At 41.0% G+C, this 20,315-nt stretch overlaps 1 protein-coding gene across 1 annotated transcript; it reads right to left on the minus strand.

Annotated features, from left to right (window-relative positions):
* Positions 1 to 1,350: 1,350 nt before the first annotated feature.
* tp53i3 (tumor protein p53 inducible protein 3) lies at positions 1,351 to 20,248 on the minus strand. The gene is made up of 7 exons (XM_061743477.1): positions 20,109 to 20,248; positions 17,863 to 17,929; positions 17,014 to 17,187; positions 4,575 to 4,842; positions 3,177 to 3,389; positions 1,980 to 2,176; positions 1,351 to 1,883 (listed from the first exon to the last, which is right to left on the minus strand). The coding sequence occupies exons 2-7, from the start codon at positions 17,914 to 17,916 to the stop codon at positions 1,680 to 1,682; spliced, it is 1,110 nt and encodes a 369-aa protein (XP_061599461.1). The 5' UTR covers positions 17,917 to 17,929; positions 20,109 to 20,248; the 3' UTR covers positions 1,351 to 1,679.
* Between the last annotated feature and the right edge of the window lie 67 nt (positions 20,249 to 20,315).

A 20,315-nucleotide genomic window follows, 5' to 3' on the forward strand; every position in this document is an offset into this window, starting at 1 on the left:
TACGCACTTTAGTTGTTGTGGTTATTTCTTTGGAGGACCAGATGTTTTTTAGAATGAAGATCGCTGCTCTGGCTTTGCCTACTCTCGCAGTGACGTCGCTGTCTGTGCCGCCCTGTCTATCTATGATGCTGCCGAGGTAAAGGTGAAGGAGTCAACCTCCTGTATGGGTTTGGCCTCTACTGTGACTGGGTTGTTGGTTGAGGTGTTTATCCTCATCAGGTTGGTCTTCTTATGGTTTATCCTTAACCCCGTCCCAAGGGATGTGATTGGTAGTTTGGTGGTCTTGTCCTGCATCTGGTTGTGCGACAGGAGAGCCAGGTCATCAGCAAAGTCAAGGTCGTTGAGTTGTGTCCAGAGGTTCCACTGTATGCCGTTTTTCCTACCCGTTGTAGTGGTCTTCATGATCCAGTCGATCACTAGGAGGAACATGATGACATTAAACTCTCTAAAAATGTCCTTTTTTAAAAGACTCAAACTGAATGTTTTGTATTTTCTCCTTCCAAGCCCCCCAATAGTACAGTCTCCTCATTTATCCCAGGTCTTTATGCCCTTGCGCCTCATTTCAACCAGGTACTCAGAAATATGGGTGTGACTTTTGACAACACTTTAAAGTTGTGTCGTCAGGGCGAACTTCTGGCAACTTCAACTCTTCGTAGAGGTCAAGCCGTTCTTGAGCCGTGGTGACTTTGAGAAAGCCGTATGTACTTTCATTAGTTCCCGCTTGATTATTACAATGTCCCTTATTTTGGTATCAACAGAACTTTACTGCGTCATTTGCAGCTCGTCCAGAATGCTGCTGGTCGCCTGCTGACAAACACGCGGAAGCACGATCACATCACACATCCACCATGTCCCTCACTGACCCTTGACCCTGACCCTTGAGTTACGGGCCCTTTCATTCATTGATTGATTGATTTTATACTTTTTTCTTTGGATTTTTTTCACTTGAATATTTCTATCTTTCTACATCTTATGATTTTATCTATAAAGTCAAGAGTGGTTGTTTTTAAAAGTGCTATATGAATAAAGATTGGTTGATTGGTTGATTGGTTGAACGACCAACGATGAGCAAGGCAGCACATAAGTCTTACGATGCTACCAGGTCCATCACTGTTTTGGAGAGACGACGGCTAAAAGGACCATTTCCAGTTTGTCAGCTTAGTTTTATTGCAGCTCAGTTAAAAGAAACTAAAATCTTTACTCAATGTTTTTACGGCAGAAATACGGGTCCCCGTTGGAGATCAATGACGTGTTGTTTCTGTCCATAAAGCAGTTAAAATGGTCGCGTTAATAGACACCAAGAAACACAAAGCAGTATAGAGTTATCACAACAGAGGAAATAAAACAGTTGAAATATTAATATATTTGGTCCATTTTATTAGCCAGGGGTGAAAATAAAGGAATAATACGGTATGATCATTAGCGTTAATCAGATACAGGACTGTCTCAGACAATTAGAATACTGTGATAAAGTTCTTTATTTTCTGTAATGCAATTAAAAAAACAAAAATGTCATACATTCTGGATTCATTACAAATCAACTGAAATATTGCAAACCTTTTATTATTTTAATATTTCTGATTATGGTTTACAGTTTAAGATAAAGATTCCCAGAATATTCAAATTTTTTGAGATAGGATATTTGAGTTTTCTTAAACTGTAAGCCATGATCAGCAATATCACGGCCCCTGAGGCTCGTCCTCCTGCGGGACCACGTTGATGATGATCTTTCCCATGTTCCTGTTGGCCTCCATGTGTCGGTGAGCGTCCGCTACGTCCTCCAGGCTGAAGCTGCTGTCGATCACCGGCCTCAAGGACGGGGAACCGGCCGAGAAATGCGGCAAAACCCGCTGGGAAAAAGCCTTGACCAGCTCCGCTTTGTACTGCGAGGGAAAAACAACGGGAAAGACGGCACCAGATGAGTCCAGAAGGAACCGATCTCATGATCACATGATCCCAGCTCAGGGGAAGGATCCCACCTGGAGGCTGCGGGATCGGAGCAGGCTGCTCAGCAGGAGGCCTCGCTTGGACAGCAGCTTCCCCAGCAGGTCTCCCTCCACCGTCCGGCCCCCCATGGTGCCGTACAGAACCCACCGGCCGTCCACGGCCAAGCAGCTCACATTCTGTTCCCAGTTGGAGCCACCAATGCAGTCCAGAATCACGTTTGCTCCTTTTCCTGTAAAAACGTGTACAAATCAGACGTTTTTAACCTAATAAAAGCAGCAGCTTTTCCACCAAACCGGTTCCAGTGCTGGTTCTGGGCCAGTCCTGGTTCTGGTTCACAACTCGTTCAACTTGTGAATCAGCTGAGAACCAATTTGTTTTTCCACAGCTCGGGTGCTAAGAGGAGCCACATCATTAAATCACTGCAAACATCAGTTATGTCGCTGCGTTTGTGTGAAAGTTGCAGCAACATCCAGGTATCTGCTCTAACAGGACTTGGTCCTCCGTGGACACGTCTCTAAAAGACAGGTTGTCTCCTCCTCCCATGATGCTTTGCTGTATCCAGATTCATTCTTATTCTAAAATGTCTCCGTCTCCCAGTCTTGCTGTTGCTGTTGGTCTTAATAACTCCGTCCCCTCCGCTTACGTAAGCAGTTATTTCCTCTAAACCAGGGGTCGGCAACCCAAAATGTTGAAAGAGCCATATTGGACCAAAAACACAAAAAACAAATATGTCTGGAGCCGCAAAAAATGAAAAGTCTTGTATCAGCCTTAGAATGAAGGCAACACATGCTGCATGTTTCTATATTAGTTATAACTGGGGGAAGATTTTTTTTTTCACGATGCACTTCGAGAAAAAAGTCGAAATGTCGAGATTAAAAAGGAAAGGAAAAAAGAAAGAGAAAAAAAAGAAGAAAAAGAGAAAAAAAGAAGAAAAAAATGGAAAAAAAGGAGCCACTAGGGCGGCGCTAAAGAGCTGAATGCGGCTCTAGAGCTGCGGGTTGACGACATGGATGTATTATAGAACTGGATGGTACACCAAAAATGGCCCATTCATTTCAATGCATTCTGCTCAGCCAGCGCATACGCCGAAAAAAATTCTGACTTCCAGGTTTACTTCCACGTTGTGCGGCCCATAGAGCATGCGCAGTTGAGTCACCTCCCATGATGCTCTGGGGCCTCCCATCATGCCCCGGGGCAATGACGCGAATATTAATATTCCGCTCGCTCACCTCCAGTGAAGTCGTGGACTCCCTGCGCGAAGCGTTCTTCCTTGTAGTTGAATCCCGCGGCGGCGCCCAGCTCCTGCGCCACCGCCAGCTTCTCTGGGCTCCCGGCCGTGACCACGGGGACGGCGCCGAGCAGCCGGGCCAGCTGGACGGCGGCCGTGCCGACGCCGCTGGCTCCGGCGTGGACCATCACCACCTCTCCCTCCTTCACCTGAGCTGAGGTTCACACAACGGGGGCTCCATCATCACCGAGAACTTTTACAAAACGAAGCAGAGCCTGGACCAGAACCGTCCTTACTAGTGTAGACCCGATCGATCGGGTCCGATCACGTCATTTTCAAAACATCGGTATCGGCCAAAAAAAGTATCGGGACATAGCTAGTTATTAATGTTTTTAATATATATTAATTATTAAATGGTTTTATAATTGTATTTAACAATACAGACAGTTGATGTGTGTTTATAAGATATTGCTTTTGGGCGGCTGGGAGAGACGTTTGTGCTGGAGGGGAAAGAAGCGTGGCTAACAGAAAGCTAACAACAGCTAGCCTATGCTCAGATAAACGAAGACACTGACTACGTTTACATGCAGTCAAAATTCGGGTTATTGCTAATATTCCGGTTACTGAAACATTTGGAATATTCCGTTTACATGGTAATTAATCATTTGGGATATCTGGATCAAACCAGCGACGTGCGGAGAACATGATGACGCAATTACCGTCATTTCCACTTCTTCTTCCTGTATCCAAATACAAAACAAATGCTGCTTCGTGCAACTTTTCTCTCACCTTCTTGTAAATCTTCTATCCCGGTACTTTCTACCGTGTACAAATGCAGAAATGTTCATATCCTTCATTACATTTATGAAGTGATTAATCTCCTCCTGGTCTTGTGTTTCTCCGTGTTTATAAGAACTTCCTGGACTCAAAAGACCAGGATTCCTTGTGAACAGAGCATGCACAGAAAACAGATTCATGTTCCGTTTGATGGGGATATTCCGTTTGGCATGACTGAATATTCGGGTTTTAAAAGGAGTAACCCAGGGGTCATATTCTGGTTTTTAAAAACCCGAATATGAGCAAATTCAGGTTATTCAAAGGGATTATTGGTGTTTACATGGCCGTGCAAAACCGGGTTATTGCCAATAATTTATTTTTATTATTGTATTGATTTAATTTGCCTGAAGATGATTATTTTGTACTTTTGTCTGTTTGAATGGTTGTGTTAAAAAAATAAATCAGACGTTACTCAACAGTTACTCAGTACTTGAGTAGTTTTTTCCCCAAGTACTTTTTTACTTTTACTCAAGTAATTATTTGGATGACTACTTTTTACTTCTACTTGAGTCCTATTATTCTGAAGTAACAGTACTTTTACTTGAGTAGCTCTGGTCCTCACCTATGAGTTCCAGCAGCTGGAAGGCGGTGAGCCAGGCCTCCGGGATGGCGGCGGCCTCCCGCAGCGGGACGTTGGAGGGAACCGGCATCACCAGCTCCTCGCGCACAGGAACGTACTCGGCGTATCCGCCGCCGCCGAGCAAGGCCATGACCCGGTCGTCCGGTTTCCAGCCCATCTTCAGGCCCGGACCCAGAGACTGGACGGTCCCGGCGACCTCCAGGCCGAGGAGGCCGCTCTCTCCCGGCGGGGGCGGGTACAGGCCTCGTCTCTGCGGGGGGAAGATGATGATGATGATGATGTACCATATTGGCCCGAATATAAGACGGTGTTTTTTGCATTGAAATAAGACTGAAAAAGTGGGCGTCGTCTTCCATTCGGGGTCTAGACGTTATACCCATTCACAACGCTAGATGGCGCCAGATATCTTTAAAGCGAATAACTCCCCCGGCCAAAAGCGAATCCCTGTCACGAAGAAGAAAAATAAAAAATAGTGGTAAGAAGGAAAAGAGAAGAAAATAAGAGAGGAGATAACAGAAAATGGAGAAACGTAGCGACAATCAGGAGAAAAGTGGGTGGAAGTTCAGCAGGTAAACCGGCAGTTGAGGAGAAGTTATGATACAAACTTCAAGATGATGATTTCAATGAGGCAAAATAACATGCTTTTTCTCTCGAATATATTGTTATAATCATTTGTTTCAGATGTACTGTCATTATTTTCTGTATAAAAATTGAATTTGGTGTTCAAAAAGTATTTTTTCAAACTTAAGTCTTGAAAAAGAGGGGGTCGTCTTATAATCGGGGTCGTCTTATATTCAGGCCAATACGGTAGTTTATTTGGTCGATCAGTTTCCATTGATAAATACATTGCATTTCATTTCCTTTTGTAGGAAATAAATAATAAAAAAAAGAAGTAAGGAATAAACCAATGTTGTGGAATTTATCAAACCAGTTCAGAAGTCCGCTTTGTGGTTTTTATGAGGTTTTATTGAGCCGGCGGTGAGCACGTCTACACAGGCCAGAGGTCTGGTAGAAATGCTGACCTCGAGTGAAGTTGTAATCAGATTCTTATACAACAAGATGCAGGAATACACGAATCAGGCGAGAGACAAAAAGTAATTTACAGTCGGATGTGAATCGGGCCAAATGTCATTATCAGACATTTGGCATGACTGACACAGACCTCCAAATCACCCCATAGGGTGCTTTCTTGATTCAAGTCTGTTTGAACCAACTTCCGAGGTGTCGGGATCTGCACGGGGGGTAGGAACCCCAAAGGTGTTGGGTCCTAGTTCAAAGCCCTGCAGGAGGTAGGACTGGGCAACCTGCCCCTGCAGGGGCCAAGCTGCTTCATCAATTCACAATTTTTTTTTTTTTTTTTTGTTGTTGAGTTACAGTGGAGTAGTGATACATATTTTGCAAGTGAACCTTAAACATGTGATCAGAAGTCAAATAACAACAGGCCAACAAAACAAATTCAAATATCGAGTAACCAACGTGTCCTAACTGTTCTTTAAAGCAATCAAAAAACTAGTTGCGACAGTTGTATGTAACGTTTTAGCAATGTCTTTCAAGTGATGCGTTATTTCTTGCACTGTGGCATTGCGGGTATAAATGTACAACATTCAGTTTTAATGACAGTACAAGTTCCCCTGTAGAAGCTAGTAAGTAGTCCAATGTAGCACGATTCCGCAAGGCCATCATCCCTAGAGCAGCCATCTCCCGTGAGAGCATCGGCATGCCCCCTGTTGCGGTCCTTGCCGAATCCTCAATGGAATCGGGCAGTGGTTTTTGGCTTGTTTTAGGCTTAACAAGCGGTTCTTCAGAAGGAGAGTATGTGGAGTCACATCTCGATGCTACACCATAATTGTCTCGCTTGTGGGGGTCTGCGGGGCCTGTGCTGCTCCTCCGCTCCTCCGCTCCTCCACCAGTCGTGGAGGTCCTGGGTGTTGGAGCTGGGCTTTCCCTTTACCACAGAAAGAAGAAGGAATCGGCCGGTCTCCGGTGCAAGGTCGAGGAGCTGTGCTCCCGCAGTGGGACGCGTGGAACCAGGCCAGCGCCCCCCACCCTTGAGTGTCGGTGGTGCAGGACGTGCTGAGCCCTGGACCACCGAGGCCCTCTCCGACACAAACCCAGTCTCCGGGTTGTGGCATGGTTTGCCACTAAGAAGAGACTGGACAGCTTTTACTTTTCTGTGGATTGACTGAACAGCAGAAGTTTAGAGTACAACAGAATGATACCATGGATTCATCCATGGCATGGAAGTCCATCTTCTTCATATATACAGAACTGAATTGCTTTGTATGGTCATAGGTCTACCCATAATCCTTTCATGAGGCGTGAGTTTTGTGCTTCTTATGGGTGTTAACAGGTGTCAACATTGTCCATTTAAGTCCAGTTTAAAATTCTCTGCACATACAAAAACATTTTCATACATGAACATTTTCATACAAGAATAATTTCATATCTTCAAAAAAGTCACGGTGGGGGGAAGTGTTGATAATGTTTGCAATATTTTTATAGGATGCAAATCTTGAAGCTTATCAGTCTTTCAACACTATCTGACACATTCCCCTTTTTGCTCATCTGTGATTGCTAACTGTGATCAGCTATGCGACATGCATGCTATTTACGCGTACAAGGATGTGGGTTTCACAACGCGGCTGTCGTTGCTGACCCACAAATTATTTACATTTTTACAACCATGGGAATGCTACAATCCGTTTTTTCTTCACCTCAGTAGTCTTCTTGTAGGAGAGCTACATCATTAGGAGAAACCAGGTCGTTAGCGGGTATAGAAGGGCAAAGTTTTACATAGACAGGTAAGCCAAATTTGGCAGTTTCTTTTGCTGCATGGTCAGCTGAAGCATTGCCTAGTGAAAACAGGGTTGGACTGGGTGTGGGCTTCACATTTAACAAAGCAATAGATGAAGGTAGTTGACAGGCTTGTAACAGTTCACCAATCAATTAACCACATTTATCTCCGAGGATGAAATAAATCCTTGGTTCGCCCACAATATATAAAATCTATAAAATACAATATACACAACCAAAAGCATATCTGGAATCTGTATAGATTGTAACAGTTTTACCTTTTGATCAGTATATAGTTTCATCTACTTGGGTGGAGCTGGAGGAGGAGGGCGCTTTCAACAATTAAGAATTATCACAAATTGTATAACCTGCGTATGGTATTCCATTTTTATAAGCAGAGCCGTCAGTGAGGAAAACAGGAAAAGTCAGGACGAGTGTTAAAGACAGAGGTGTCAAAAGTATTCTCATTCATTACTCAGGTAGAAGTATAGATATTAGAGTTCAAAAATACTCCTGTAGAAGTTGAAGTATCAACTCAAAATTTATTTATTTTTATTTTTCTCAAGTAAAAGTATAAAGTACTGGTTTCAAAAGTACTTAAAGTATAAAAGTAAAAGTAATATAAGCGGGGAAAAACCATTAAGGCTAAAAGCCATTGAAAATGAATGCATCTTAGTATAATGCAAATATATTAAAGAACCATATATGTGCATTATTGAGCATTAACATGTGTTTCAGAGACCAGTGTGATGACCCACCCTGTCTTAACAGGGTGTTCTGTTCATGTGCAGGAGGAGGGGACCAGCCTGCATGGGTGTGCCTAGAGGAGGAGGCACACCTGACTCCAATCAGGCCCAATATTTAAGCAGGCTGGTCAGGGCCATTTGGCCTCTCTCCCCTGCTCAGTAAGCATGGTTTTCTTTTTTGGTTGCTTTGAGTTTGTTTGTCTTTAGTTTTCTGCACTTGCACATACACTACACTTACACACATCCACACCTGCCATACACCACTGATCAAACTGATGACTCACACCTCACCTTACCTGTTTGATTGATTTAATTATAAATAAATATATTGTTTTGAACATTTATCCCTGTGTGTCGTCTCCCATTTTTGTCATGACGAAGTCAGTTCATGACAAGATGGGGGCTCGTCACTTTTAGTTAAGTTTACTGGTAGATTTGGGTTGTTACTTGCTTGTTTTTCTACCAATTGTTTGGTAAACTTAAGCTTTGTTTGTGTTCTGTGGAACAGATTGGTTTGGGAGACACACATAGGTTTTGTATGTATGGGAGGGGGGAGAGCATTAGGAACTCATTCTTTCACTGCAGGTTTATAAGGTTTATAAAGTGCTTTAGTCCTTGGGGCTCCAACTCCCGGTAGCTTTTAACAGTGGGTCTCCATATGGGACCCACTGTCTTTTTTTTTGTCTGGTTTAGTGCATTCCACGAAAGCTGGAGTGTGGTGGTACCACTGAGAGGCCCCTGTTGGAGGGGGGGACTCGGGAGGGCCACTGAAGACTAGGGTTGAGCCAGTCAGTCAGGTTTTGGGTAGGCAGGTTACATAGGGGAGTTGGGCCCTGGGGTCTTTTGCTACTTGTTAGTTTAAACCGTTGCAGTGTTTTTTTTTTTTTTTATATATTAAAAAAAAAAAAAAAAAAAAAAAAATGAGTTCTGTGGAGGACTTTCTGCAGGATCCATCTGTGGATAGACTGGACAGATGCACAAAAGACCAGCTGGTACAAATAGCAGAGCACTACAAAATTGCTGTCCATTCAAAACAATCAAAGGTTAGGGTGAAGATTTTTCTGATCGACAGTTTGGTGACAAAGGGTGTGTTGTCAGAGGAGGTGGTCCCAGAGGATGATGAGAACCCAAGTGCTGGTGGAACTTTCTCATTTTCTTCGAGCCAATTAACTTTTGAACAACAAAAGGAATTGCTTAACATTAAACTTGAACATGAGAAAGAAATGGAACAGATAAAACAAAGGACCGAGTTAAAAAAATTGGAATTGGAGCATGATAAGTTCCAGTTGAGTGTTCATGAAGCGAAACAGTTTAATGTTGGTTCTAATCTGCAATTACTCCCCAAGTTTACAGAGAAAGATCCAGATTTGTTCTTTGCCCTGTTTGAGCGGGTGGCAGACGCCAGAGGTTGGTCAGATGGTGAGCGCACCCTACTGCTCCAATGTGTCCTTACAGGTAAGGCCCAGGAGGCCTATGCTTCCTTATCACTGATTGATAGTCAGAAATATGGGGTTGTTAAGGAGGCAGTGCTACGTGCGTATGAGTTGGTACCCGAAGCCTACAGACAACGTTTTAGGACTTGGAGGAAAGGGGAACATCAAACGTATGTGGAATTTGGGAGGGATATGTTGGTCCAGTTTAACCGATGGTGTGTAGCATCAGAGGTTAAAACCTTTAATGGGCTTTGTGATTTAATGACTCTGGAACAATTCAAAAACTGTGTGCCCATTGATATTGCCACTTATATAACTGAGAGGAAAGTGAAGACCCCCCAAGAAGCGGCCATCTTGGCTGACGAGTACTGTCTAACACACAAAAGTGTATTTGGTGACTACACGCTTCAAACTGGTGGGTCCATTCGTACAGGAAAGCAGGGGGATTCAGGGGTACTAAATTCGGAGCAGGGTTCCGGGAAACGGAGTGACCCTAATGTTTGTAATTTTTGCCATAAAACTGGACACTGGAAAAATTCTTGTTTTGCTCTTAAAGCTAAAGAGAAGACATTGAGTGGTGCACAAATCAAGCCGTCCGCGTTGGCTGCACCTGCAGTCCCCTCACCTCAGCTAAGTGTTAAAATGGAAGGTGTTTCTGACATGTTTTCTGCTGGGGGTGACCCTAAGGCTGAGTATTCAGCGTTCCTTTCAGAGGGTTTTGTATCACTGTCTGGTGGAAAGGCAATTAAGGTTAACATCTTGAGGGATACGGGTGCGTTACATACTTATGTCCGTCACAACATAGTTCCATTCTCCTCCACGTCAGACACGGGCGATTTCATTTTGATGCGAGGTATGGGTATGCAGATAATTCCGGTGCCCCTATATCGAATGAGCATTGTCTGTGGGTTGGTTAGTGGAGAGGTGGTGGTGGGAGTGCGGCCTGAGTTACCAGTGGAAGGGGTCGACGTAATACTTGGAAATGATTTGGCGGGGGATAAAGTGTGGGCTGGGACTATAGCTCCAAATGTGGTTACCCAGGTCCCAGTCTTGTCTTACCCAAGTAAACAAGAGGGAAAAACAGAGGTTTTTCCGGCATGCGCAGTAACCCGTGCTATGAGAAAAAAAGAGGAGTCTGCTAAAGAGGAAAAAGCGGTTGCTAAAGTGTTGTCTATACCTGTACCTCTTCAGTCAATTTCCGTTACGGAGTTGGCTCAAGAGCAAAGAGCTGATGCCTCCTTGAGTGGTCTGTTTGACGCTGTGTCCCCTGTAGAAGAGATGGACAATGCTGCACAAGGTTATTTTGTGAGAAATGAAGTACTCTTGCGTAAATGGTGTGCACAGGGTGACACTGGGGTGGGGGAGCCCGTTTTACAAATTGTGGTGCCCACCAGCTTCAGAGAGATGGTGTTGAAAACCTCCCATGATGGAGTAGCAGGGCATGTGGGGGTTAGGAAAACATACAGTCGCATCCTGCAACATTTCTTTTGGCCACGTTTGAAAAAGGATGTCTCTGCCTTTATTAAAACCTGTCACATTTGTCAGCTGACAGGAAAACCCAACCAGTCTATACCTCCGGCACCGTTGTGTCCTATACCAGCTCTAGCTCAACCTTTTGAATATTTGATTATGGACTGTGTGGGGCCTCTACCTCCTTCAAAATCAGGTTGCCAATACTTGTTTCTTTTGGTTGTTTTGAGTTTGTTTGTCTTTAGTTTTCTGCACTTGCACATACACTACACTTACACACATCCACACCTGCCATACACCACTGATCAAACTGATGACTCACACCTCACCTTACCTGTTTGATTGATTTAATTATAAATAAATACATTGTTTTGAACATTTATCCCTGTGTGTCGTCTCCCATTTTTGTCATGATGAAGTCAGTTCATGACAAGATGGGGGCTCGTCCGGGAAGTTATAAAGTGCTTTAGTCCTTGGGGCTCCAACTCCCGGTAGCTTTTAACAGTGGGTCTCCATATGGGACCTGCTGTCTTTTTTTTTGTCTGGTTTAGATTGCATTCCACGAAAGCTGGAGTGTGGTGGTACCACTGAGAGGCCCTTGTTGGAGGGGGGGACTCGGGAGGGCCACTGAAGACTAGGGTTGAGCCAGTCAGTCAGGTTTTGGGTAGGCAGGTTACATAGGGGAGTTGGGCCCTGGGGTCTTTTGCTACTTGTTAGTTTAAACCGTTGCAGTGTTTTGTTTTTTTTTTTTTTTTTTTTTTTTTTAAATTTTATTAAAAAAAAAAAAAATGAGTTCTGTGGAGGACTTTCTGCAGGATCCATCTGTGGATAGACTGGACAGATGCACAAAAGACCAGCTGGTACAAATAGCAGAGCACTACAAAATTGCTGTCCATTCAAAACTGTCAAAGGTTAGGGTGAAGATTTTTCTGATCGACAGTTTGGTGACAAAGGGTGTGTTGTCAGAGGAGGTGGTCCCAGAGGATGATGAGAACCCAGGTGCTGGTGGAACTTTTTCATTTTCTATGAACCCACCCTGTCTTAACAGGGTGTTCTGTTCATGTGCAGGAGGAGGGGACCAGCCTGCATGGGTGTGCCTAGAGGAGGAGGCACACCTGACTCCAATCAGGCCCAATATTTAAGCAGGCTGGTCAGGGCCATTTGGCCTCTCTCCCCTGCTCAGTAAGCATGGTTTTCTTTTTTGGTTGCTTTGAGTTTGTTTGTCTTTAGTTTTCTGCACTTGCACATACACTACACTTACACACATCCACACCTGCCATACACCACTGATCAAACTGATGACTCACACCTCACCTTACCTGTTTGATTGATTTAATTATAAATAAATATATTGTTTTGAACATTTATCCCTGTGTGTCGTCTCCCATTTTTGTCATGACGAAGTCAGTTCATGACACCAGACACGTACAAACCAAATATGTTTATACTCAGAGCCGGATTAACGGAGAGGCAGAGTAGGCACGTGCCTAGGGCCCGACAGGGGGGGGGGCCCAGACAGAGGGGAAATTTTTTTTTTTTTTTTTTTTTTTTTTTTTTTTTTTTTTTTTTTTTTTTTTTTTTTTTTTTTGTCTGCACACATATTAATGGTTGATAACATGCCGGTAAAAACCTAAGGCATATATATATGTTCATTATTACTATATTTAGTATACATACATGTATATATACGCATACATACGCACAGGGCCGCCGCAAGGGATGTGCGAACCGTGCGACCGCACGGGGCCTGGCGCCCCAAGGGGCCTGGCGCCCCAAGGGGCCTGGCGCCCCAAGGGGCCTGGCGCTATGGGCCGTTTTTTTTTCCCCTATTTTTTTTTTTTTTCTTTATAAATATCAACAGTCACGTTCCATTACAGACCTAAATGTGTACTAGTCTGTGCATATCAATAAATATATGTGCAATGATGACGCGTGTCTGTTGTTCAATCCAATGATCAGACCAAGCGCAGACACAAGCTGCTCTGATCCAGACGGGTGGAGGTGGAACAAACTGTCACACAATGTCGAGAAAACGAGACAGATTCAGGAAATTTCCATCAGGGGATGAAAAAAGAAAAAAACTAAAGACAATGGAAGAGTTTAATGCCTCTCTGAAAGGCACGTTTGATAAATTTGTTACAAAAATCACCGATCCGCTCGGGTCTCAAGCAGCCGTGGGGCCCCGCGTCGAGGTAAGCCCAGATGATGATGAGGCAGGGGAAGGTATCCAGTATTTTGCTAATTGGAGAGTTAAAATTGCGCATAGAGACACCAGATCCGACCCGAAAAACCCAAAAATTTTGCGTGCGCTCGCTACGCTCACGCGCGAGGGCCACCCTGGCTATTTCACACAGGGCCTCGCAAATCTCTCTAACGGCTCTGCATACGCATACACATACATACATATACACATACAGACATACATACTACAGCACACTTTGTCTTACTGCAAATTGTATTGGTCTTTGTAGATTTTACTTCTTATTTAACTATTCAATTTAATCAACACATTTAATTAAGATTTTCTGCAAAATGCTCACAATCGATAAGATAAGGATCATTTAATAGCATTTAATAGAGCATTGTAATAACGTATAAATAATAAAAATCTAAAAATAGTCTGATAGACTGTTTAATATACAACACATGACTTATTTTGGAATACAAAGAACCAACTTGACTATGACTTTGCTATGTAAAATGTGAATTAAGTTTTATTAGTAACTTTGGTAAGTTTAAGATTTCATAAATAACATCGATGGAGGGGGGCCCGAAAATCACAGTCTGCCTAGTGTAGTCCATTTATTTAATCCGGCTCTGTTTATACTTCTCATCCAACCACAACCAAATTCACTCTATCCGGATGGCACAATTTAACTGGATAGTTTTTTTTTAAAGGCCGAAATGAAGTAGAGTAAGGCTGTTTTTAAAACGTAAGGAGTAAAAAGTAAAGATAATTGCGTGAAAATGTAAGGAGTAAAAGTAAAAACCGTCTGAAAAATAATTACTCCAGTGAAGCATACACAACCAAAAGTTCTACTTAAGTAAGGTAATGAGGTATTTGTACTTCGTTACTTGACACCTCTAGTTAGAGATTAGTTATACATGCATTCAGAGACGTTATAGTAGGCCACAGACAGATTTCCATGCACTTACATGATGAAGTTACCATAGGCAGGATAAGATTATGTAAATTGGGATGCTCTGATTTGGCTCACCCCAATGGGAGCCGATCATTGGCTGTTTCCTCTGCGCCTCCTCTCAGCGCTCAACCTGTGTAGGAAACACTTTTGAAAAAGACATTAGTATTTTCATACATTTCAGATTCTTTTTTTTTTTTTTTTTGCGTTATCCAGGCCTACCCTTTGTGGAGGGCAATTAGCAAATATATATTTTGCATGTACCCTGGAGGGAATCCATCAATCTGATCTCGTGACAGACCACAATTCTCTTTTGCTGTCAAAATTGTTTTAGCATAAAGTTCCCTGGGATTATCAATTTTCCCTTTGAACTGTTAAGGCAATAAATACTGTGAAAAAAGTCTGAGCTTGCTCTGGTGTGATTTTGGCAACAGCTGTGGGATTAAAAGGGAATTCTACAAGCATCAAGTACTTTGCGCATCAAGTACTTTACTTTTCAAATCATGTGGCAAAGTTAGTTTAACCGCTGTTTCCTCTAGCCATTTTGTTTATTAATTTAAAATCTCTTACCATTATTTGGCTCCAAATTTTGTAGGCAACAGATCTTGGATTTTTGTAAAATCCAGTCGTCATCAGAAGTGTCATCGTCATTTGATTCTTTAATCAGTTTCACCGGATAAAGGTTTGGATTTTATCATTTAACTGGTTCTCTAATTTCTTTTTCGTCTGCGTTGTGTTTTTAAATCCTTCTAGCCATCAGCTTTTTATTTTGATCAGTAAGCGAAGCTATTTGAGATTCTGCATTACGGCGTCTACCTTCATCCCTCCAAAAATCTGAGGGAGTTTGAAGTGCTTTTTAGTTATTTTAACAATATTTAATACTAACTGAGTAACAAACAAAACTAACAAATAAAACTATCGGTACCGTGATTACCATACATGTATTTAAAGAACTGAAAAACTTCACTTGACAGAGCATACAAATCATTCCTTTTTGCCGCAAGAAGAGCAAGTCGATTCTTGCAGAAATGAAATATACCTCATTTTGGGAGAGCGTGTCATCCCGACTTATAAAATAAAACAGTTTCTCTACATACAGTATGTCTATTTCTCACAAATATATCAGTGTTCCAACACTTACGGACCCCACGTCCTGCATGCATAAGAATAGTCCCCCTGGACTATCTTTTTATTGGTACTCAGACCAACCATGGCGCCATTTCTCTCTTTAATGTTACCCGAGATATTAAACCTTTTTTTTTAGAAGAGCGAGTCAGATTCTTAAGGCAGGAGAAGCAGAACATTCTCACAACACAATCAAATTCAAGTTTTATGAAATTGCCAGCGTTCCTAAAAACATCTCTACAATAACGTTCCCAATAACACAAAATAATAAAAATAACCTTCACAACCACACAGCGGACTTACCTAAAATCTCAGGATGACGTCAACCATTCTCCGGCACTCCAATTCACAGACTTTCGACAACAACTCAGCAACAATAATTTGGGATTTTTAAGTGGATCCCTTACCAATAAAATTTTAGATAGAGTCGCTGATTGCGCCGTTGTTCTGGAACAGGAGTTTCCATCGAAGGTCTATTGTCATCCGGGTCACAGCACCAAATTGTTGTGGAATTTATCAAACCAGTTCAGAAGTCCGCTTTGTGGTTTTTATGAGGTTTTATTGAGCCGGCGGTGAGCACGTCTACACAGGCCAGAGGTCTGGTAGAAATGCTGACCTCGAGTGAAGTTGTAATCAGATTCTTATACAACAAGATGCAGGAATACACGAATCAGGCGAGAGACAAAAAGTAATTTACAGTCGGATGTGAATCGGGCCAAATGTCATTATCAGACATTTGGCATGACTGTCACAGACCTCCAAATCACCCCATAGGGTGCTTTCTTGATTCAAGTCTGTTTGAACCAACTTCCGAGGTGTCGGGATCTGCACGGGGGGTAGGAACCCCAAAGGTGTTGGGTCCTAGTTCAAAGCCCTGCAGGAGGTAGGACTGGGCAACCTGCCCCTGCAGGGGCCAAGCTGCTTCATCACCAACCAAAAGGTGTAGGCTGAAGCCTAAGCTTATTGTGCCTACCCCTTTTAACTTTGTTTACTTCATAGTACTACTACTGTACTAATACAACAAGGACAAACAATCTACAACAACAAAAAAACAGCAAAGTAAACACACATGCAAAACAAGAAGGTAAATATGACAGAAAAATCAAGTAAAAAAACAAACAGAAGACGGATCTCAGAAAAACAACTAACAGAGAAAGTAAATAATCAAACGTTAGACCGGGTTCACGCGTGTTTCCCGGTGTTGTGCCAAAAAGTGATTGCCTGCCAGAATCTGATTTCTCCCCTGAAAATGGGTCTTTTTACCTGACAAAAATTGATTGAAGCCCAAATACAATTAATGAAAGGTTGATTCTGCCCAAATATGACTTGATCTCATTCTTGAGCTTCATAATATAAACACTAGAGCTCACAGTATTGCGTTTAACTCTTTTAAAGGACCATTACAACACAAAATAGGCATTTTCACCTGCCAAAAATTGATTCAATGCCAAATACAGTTAATGAAAAGTTGTTTCTGCCTAAATATGATTTGATCTCATTCTTGAGCTTCATAATCTGAAAATTCTGGCAGGCAACTCACTCGAGATCAAATCATATTTAGGTAGAAACAACCTTTCATTAACTGTATTTGGCATTCAATCCATTTTTGGCAGGTAAAAAGACCTATTTTCAGGGGAGAAATCAGATTCTGGCAGGCAATCACTTTTTGGCACGACACCGGCTCTGTTGGACGTCGTGGTCTCAGGCGTCGTACCTGCAGCAGGTCGGCCCGGTTGAGGGCGGCCGCGTGGACTTTGATCAACACTTCTCCGTCTTTCGGTTCAGGTCTCGGGACGTTTCTCAGGACTAAGTTCTCCGGGCCTCCGGGAACATCGACACACACCGCTCGCATCATCCTCGCCAACCCAGAGAAACACTTGTACCGAGCCTGAGAAGAGAGACGCAGTCGTGCTTTAGGATTAGAAACGCCATAATAATAATAATGATGATGATAATAATAATAAAAAAATAAATAAAACTAGTAAAAATAATAACTAACAATAATAACCATAAAAATTATAAAAATATGAATAACCAACAATAATAATAACAATACAAATAATAAAAACAGTAATAATAATAATAATAATGATAATAACAATAATAATAGTAATAATGAAAATAATAACAATAATAGTAATAATGATAATAACAATAATAGTAATAATAATAACAACAATAAAAATAACAATAGTATTAATAATAGTATTAATAATAATAATAATAATAATAATAATAAAACTAGTAAAAATAATAACTAACAATAATAACAATAAAAATAATAAAAATAGTAATAACCAACAATAATAATAAAAATAATAAAAACAGTAATAATAATAACGATAATAACAATAATAGTAATAACAATAATAATAATAACAGTAACAATAATAACAATAATAGTAATGAAAATAACAATAACAGTAATAATAACAATAGTAATAATAATAATAATAATAATGATAAAAACAATAAAAATAACAATAATAGTATTAATATTATTATCAATAATAATAATAATAATAATAATAATAATAATAAGTTTGCTGAGAGACAGACTCACGTTTTTGCTGGAGGTTCCTAACAAAAGTCTTCCAGTAAACAGGATTCGACTCATTTGACCTCAGCGGCTGTGAAGGATATTAAAGGGGAACAAAGATTATTAAAGACACTTAAAACTTTATTTTCCACAAGAGACAAGATCAATATAGGTCCATGGAGTCCATCTGAAGAGGGTTATATTAATGAAAGACACTGAAATGACCTTTGTAGGACCTTCATTTTTTATATTTTAACGGTTTATAAGTTTGGTAAAAACCTAAAGCATATACATGCATTTTAATCTTCAAACAAAGGTTGTTGTTTTTTTTTGTGCAGTCTACTATTTATTATTCCCTCACAAAAAGGAATGAAAAACAAGAGAAAATAAAAAAAGAAGGGGAAAAAGTCTGCCAAAGAAAGCTAAGATCACCAAAAGTAGGAAAGAGGAGACAGTTTGGAGAGTGTGTGATGTGTTGTAGTGTATGTGAATAAATGTGTGATGCGTTGTGCTTGAAAGAAAAGAGACAGAAGACATCCAGGTATTTAAAAGGAGAGAGGGGGGGTGCAGTGTGTTGAGGAAGCATGTAGTCCTGTGACAATAATTAAATGTCGGGGTGGCAGTGTTGATGTATATAAATGACACCAATATCGAGCAGTATATGCAATCCAATAGTAAATATACATGTTATGGGTAAGAAAGAAGGACCTTGAACTTTGTAGGACCCTAAAATAAAATTAAAAGATAAAATATGCGAGCTGACTATTTCTGGTGATGCAATGGCATCATGATGAGGGAACGTGAGAAACATGAAAAATCCAGAGGGCGGAAAGATGAAGTGATACATTAAGTATAAAGTAAAGCCAACAGTGGTGGGAGAGGGAACCATCAGCACTCCATCTAAGACCTGTACTTTTATGAGACAATTAAAAGAGCAGGAAAAAAGATAAGATATACTTTACATCTATAGTCCTGCAAGAGGTCAATTTTCCTTTTTAACTCTGGCAGCACTTGTTTTGGATGTTTCATTAACAACACTTGAAATGAGGATGTGATGGGATAAAAATTAATTAATCACATGTCAGAATAAGCTTAGTAAGCCATGCTGTGATTGACATAAGGTGGGCGTATCAAATCTGTCCATTTGGGCTTCAAAAGAACTCTTCAGAAAACCTTTGGGTGACGTCACGGGGGGATTTGTCCCGTTCTTCTTATATAGTCCATGATCATAACCGATAAGTGCTGAATATTAGCTCCTTTGTCTTTGTTTAACATTAAAAAATTATATTGTGACCATCACATCTGGGTTTATAGATTTATCTAACAGACGGTTATTGACATCAGGACAGAGAAGCAAAAATTGATGAATTCATTTACAGTTTTTATTCTTTAATAAATTAACAAATCGCATCTCAAAACTCACCTCTTCAGAACAGCTTTTAATGTGATTTTTTTCTTATCCTTTATCTTTTATCTCTTATATTATTTTATCCTGTTGTTTTTCATTTTAATTTTCTTGATCTCATCGGCTGCGTCCAAAATTTTATTTGTATTTATCATTAAATTAAATGTAATTATCATTAAATTTTATTTTTTATCTTTGTGTCTGTGAAGCGTCTTTGAGATCTTTTAAAAGCGCTCTATAAATAAAGTTGATTATTATTATCATATTACTACTACTTTTTTAACTACTTTTGTATATGTTAAATTTAGGCAAAATTATTAACATATATATTCATGATTCCCTCGAGTCAGCTCTAATGAAGGCAAAAAAATATTAATAAAAACATGTTGCCATAGCAACTGAGAGCGGTCGTCGTCCACCTCCGACTTCCCGTAGAATCACACAGAACCCCGTTAATTCTAGAGTACTAGAGAATTTCTCTAGTACTCTAGTTAATTCACCGTTCAGGCGCTTCTGACGAATAACAAAACTATTTAGCAGAAGAAATACTAGACAGAAGAAAAAGACAGCCCCTAAAAGCAGAAGAGAAAACGAGAAAATGTAGTAATAATAAAATAATAATGAGGTTTCGAATTGACTGTTTATACCACGACCGCAACGCGCATGCGCCGTAAACTCACATGCCTGACAACTTTGGAGATTTTATTCAATTAAAAGTTAAGTTTTTAACCAAACATATTATTAATTAAAGCGCATTACTAATACGAAACGAAAACACCAGAGACTGTTTTGTCAATAATGCATAGATGACACCGGCTTTGATAATGCATATAAATTATCAAATAGTTCAGAATAATTCACTTACCAGCCTGTGATGTCAACGGTTCCTCAACTTCGTGCTGAATGCTACAAGTTTTAAGGAAGTTTAGTTGCGCCATTCTCTCCACTAAAGTCCAGTTTTGTGCAATAGGGACCTGACTGCTGGAGGAGGTTCTTGACCTCTTCTTTTCCTGAAAGAGGAAAAACTACAACTCCCAGCATCCATCCTGGTCTCCCACGTGACCTTCGCTCG

The sequence above is a fragment of the Cololabis saira genome, chromosome 16 (assembly GCF_033807715.1).
Source record: "Cololabis saira isolate AMF1-May2022 chromosome 16, fColSai1.1, whole genome shotgun sequence".
In the NCBI taxonomy this organism is placed as follows: Eukaryota; Metazoa; Chordata; class Actinopteri; order Beloniformes; family Belonidae; genus Cololabis; species Cololabis saira.

Coding starts and splice junctions, on each gene's coding strand:
- tp53i3 (XM_061743477.1), bottom strand. CDS start 17,916: ATGAGTCGAATCCTGTTTACTGGAAGACTTTTGTTAGGAACCTCCAGC. Junction 4,843..17,013: donor ACCGGGCCGACCTGCTGCAG/GTACGACGCCTG, acceptor TTCCCCCCGCAG/AGACGAGGCCTGTACCCGCC. Junction 2,177..3,176: donor AGTCCACGACTTCACTGGAG/GTGAGCGAGCGG, acceptor ACGTTTTTACAG/GAAAAGGAGCAAACGTGATT.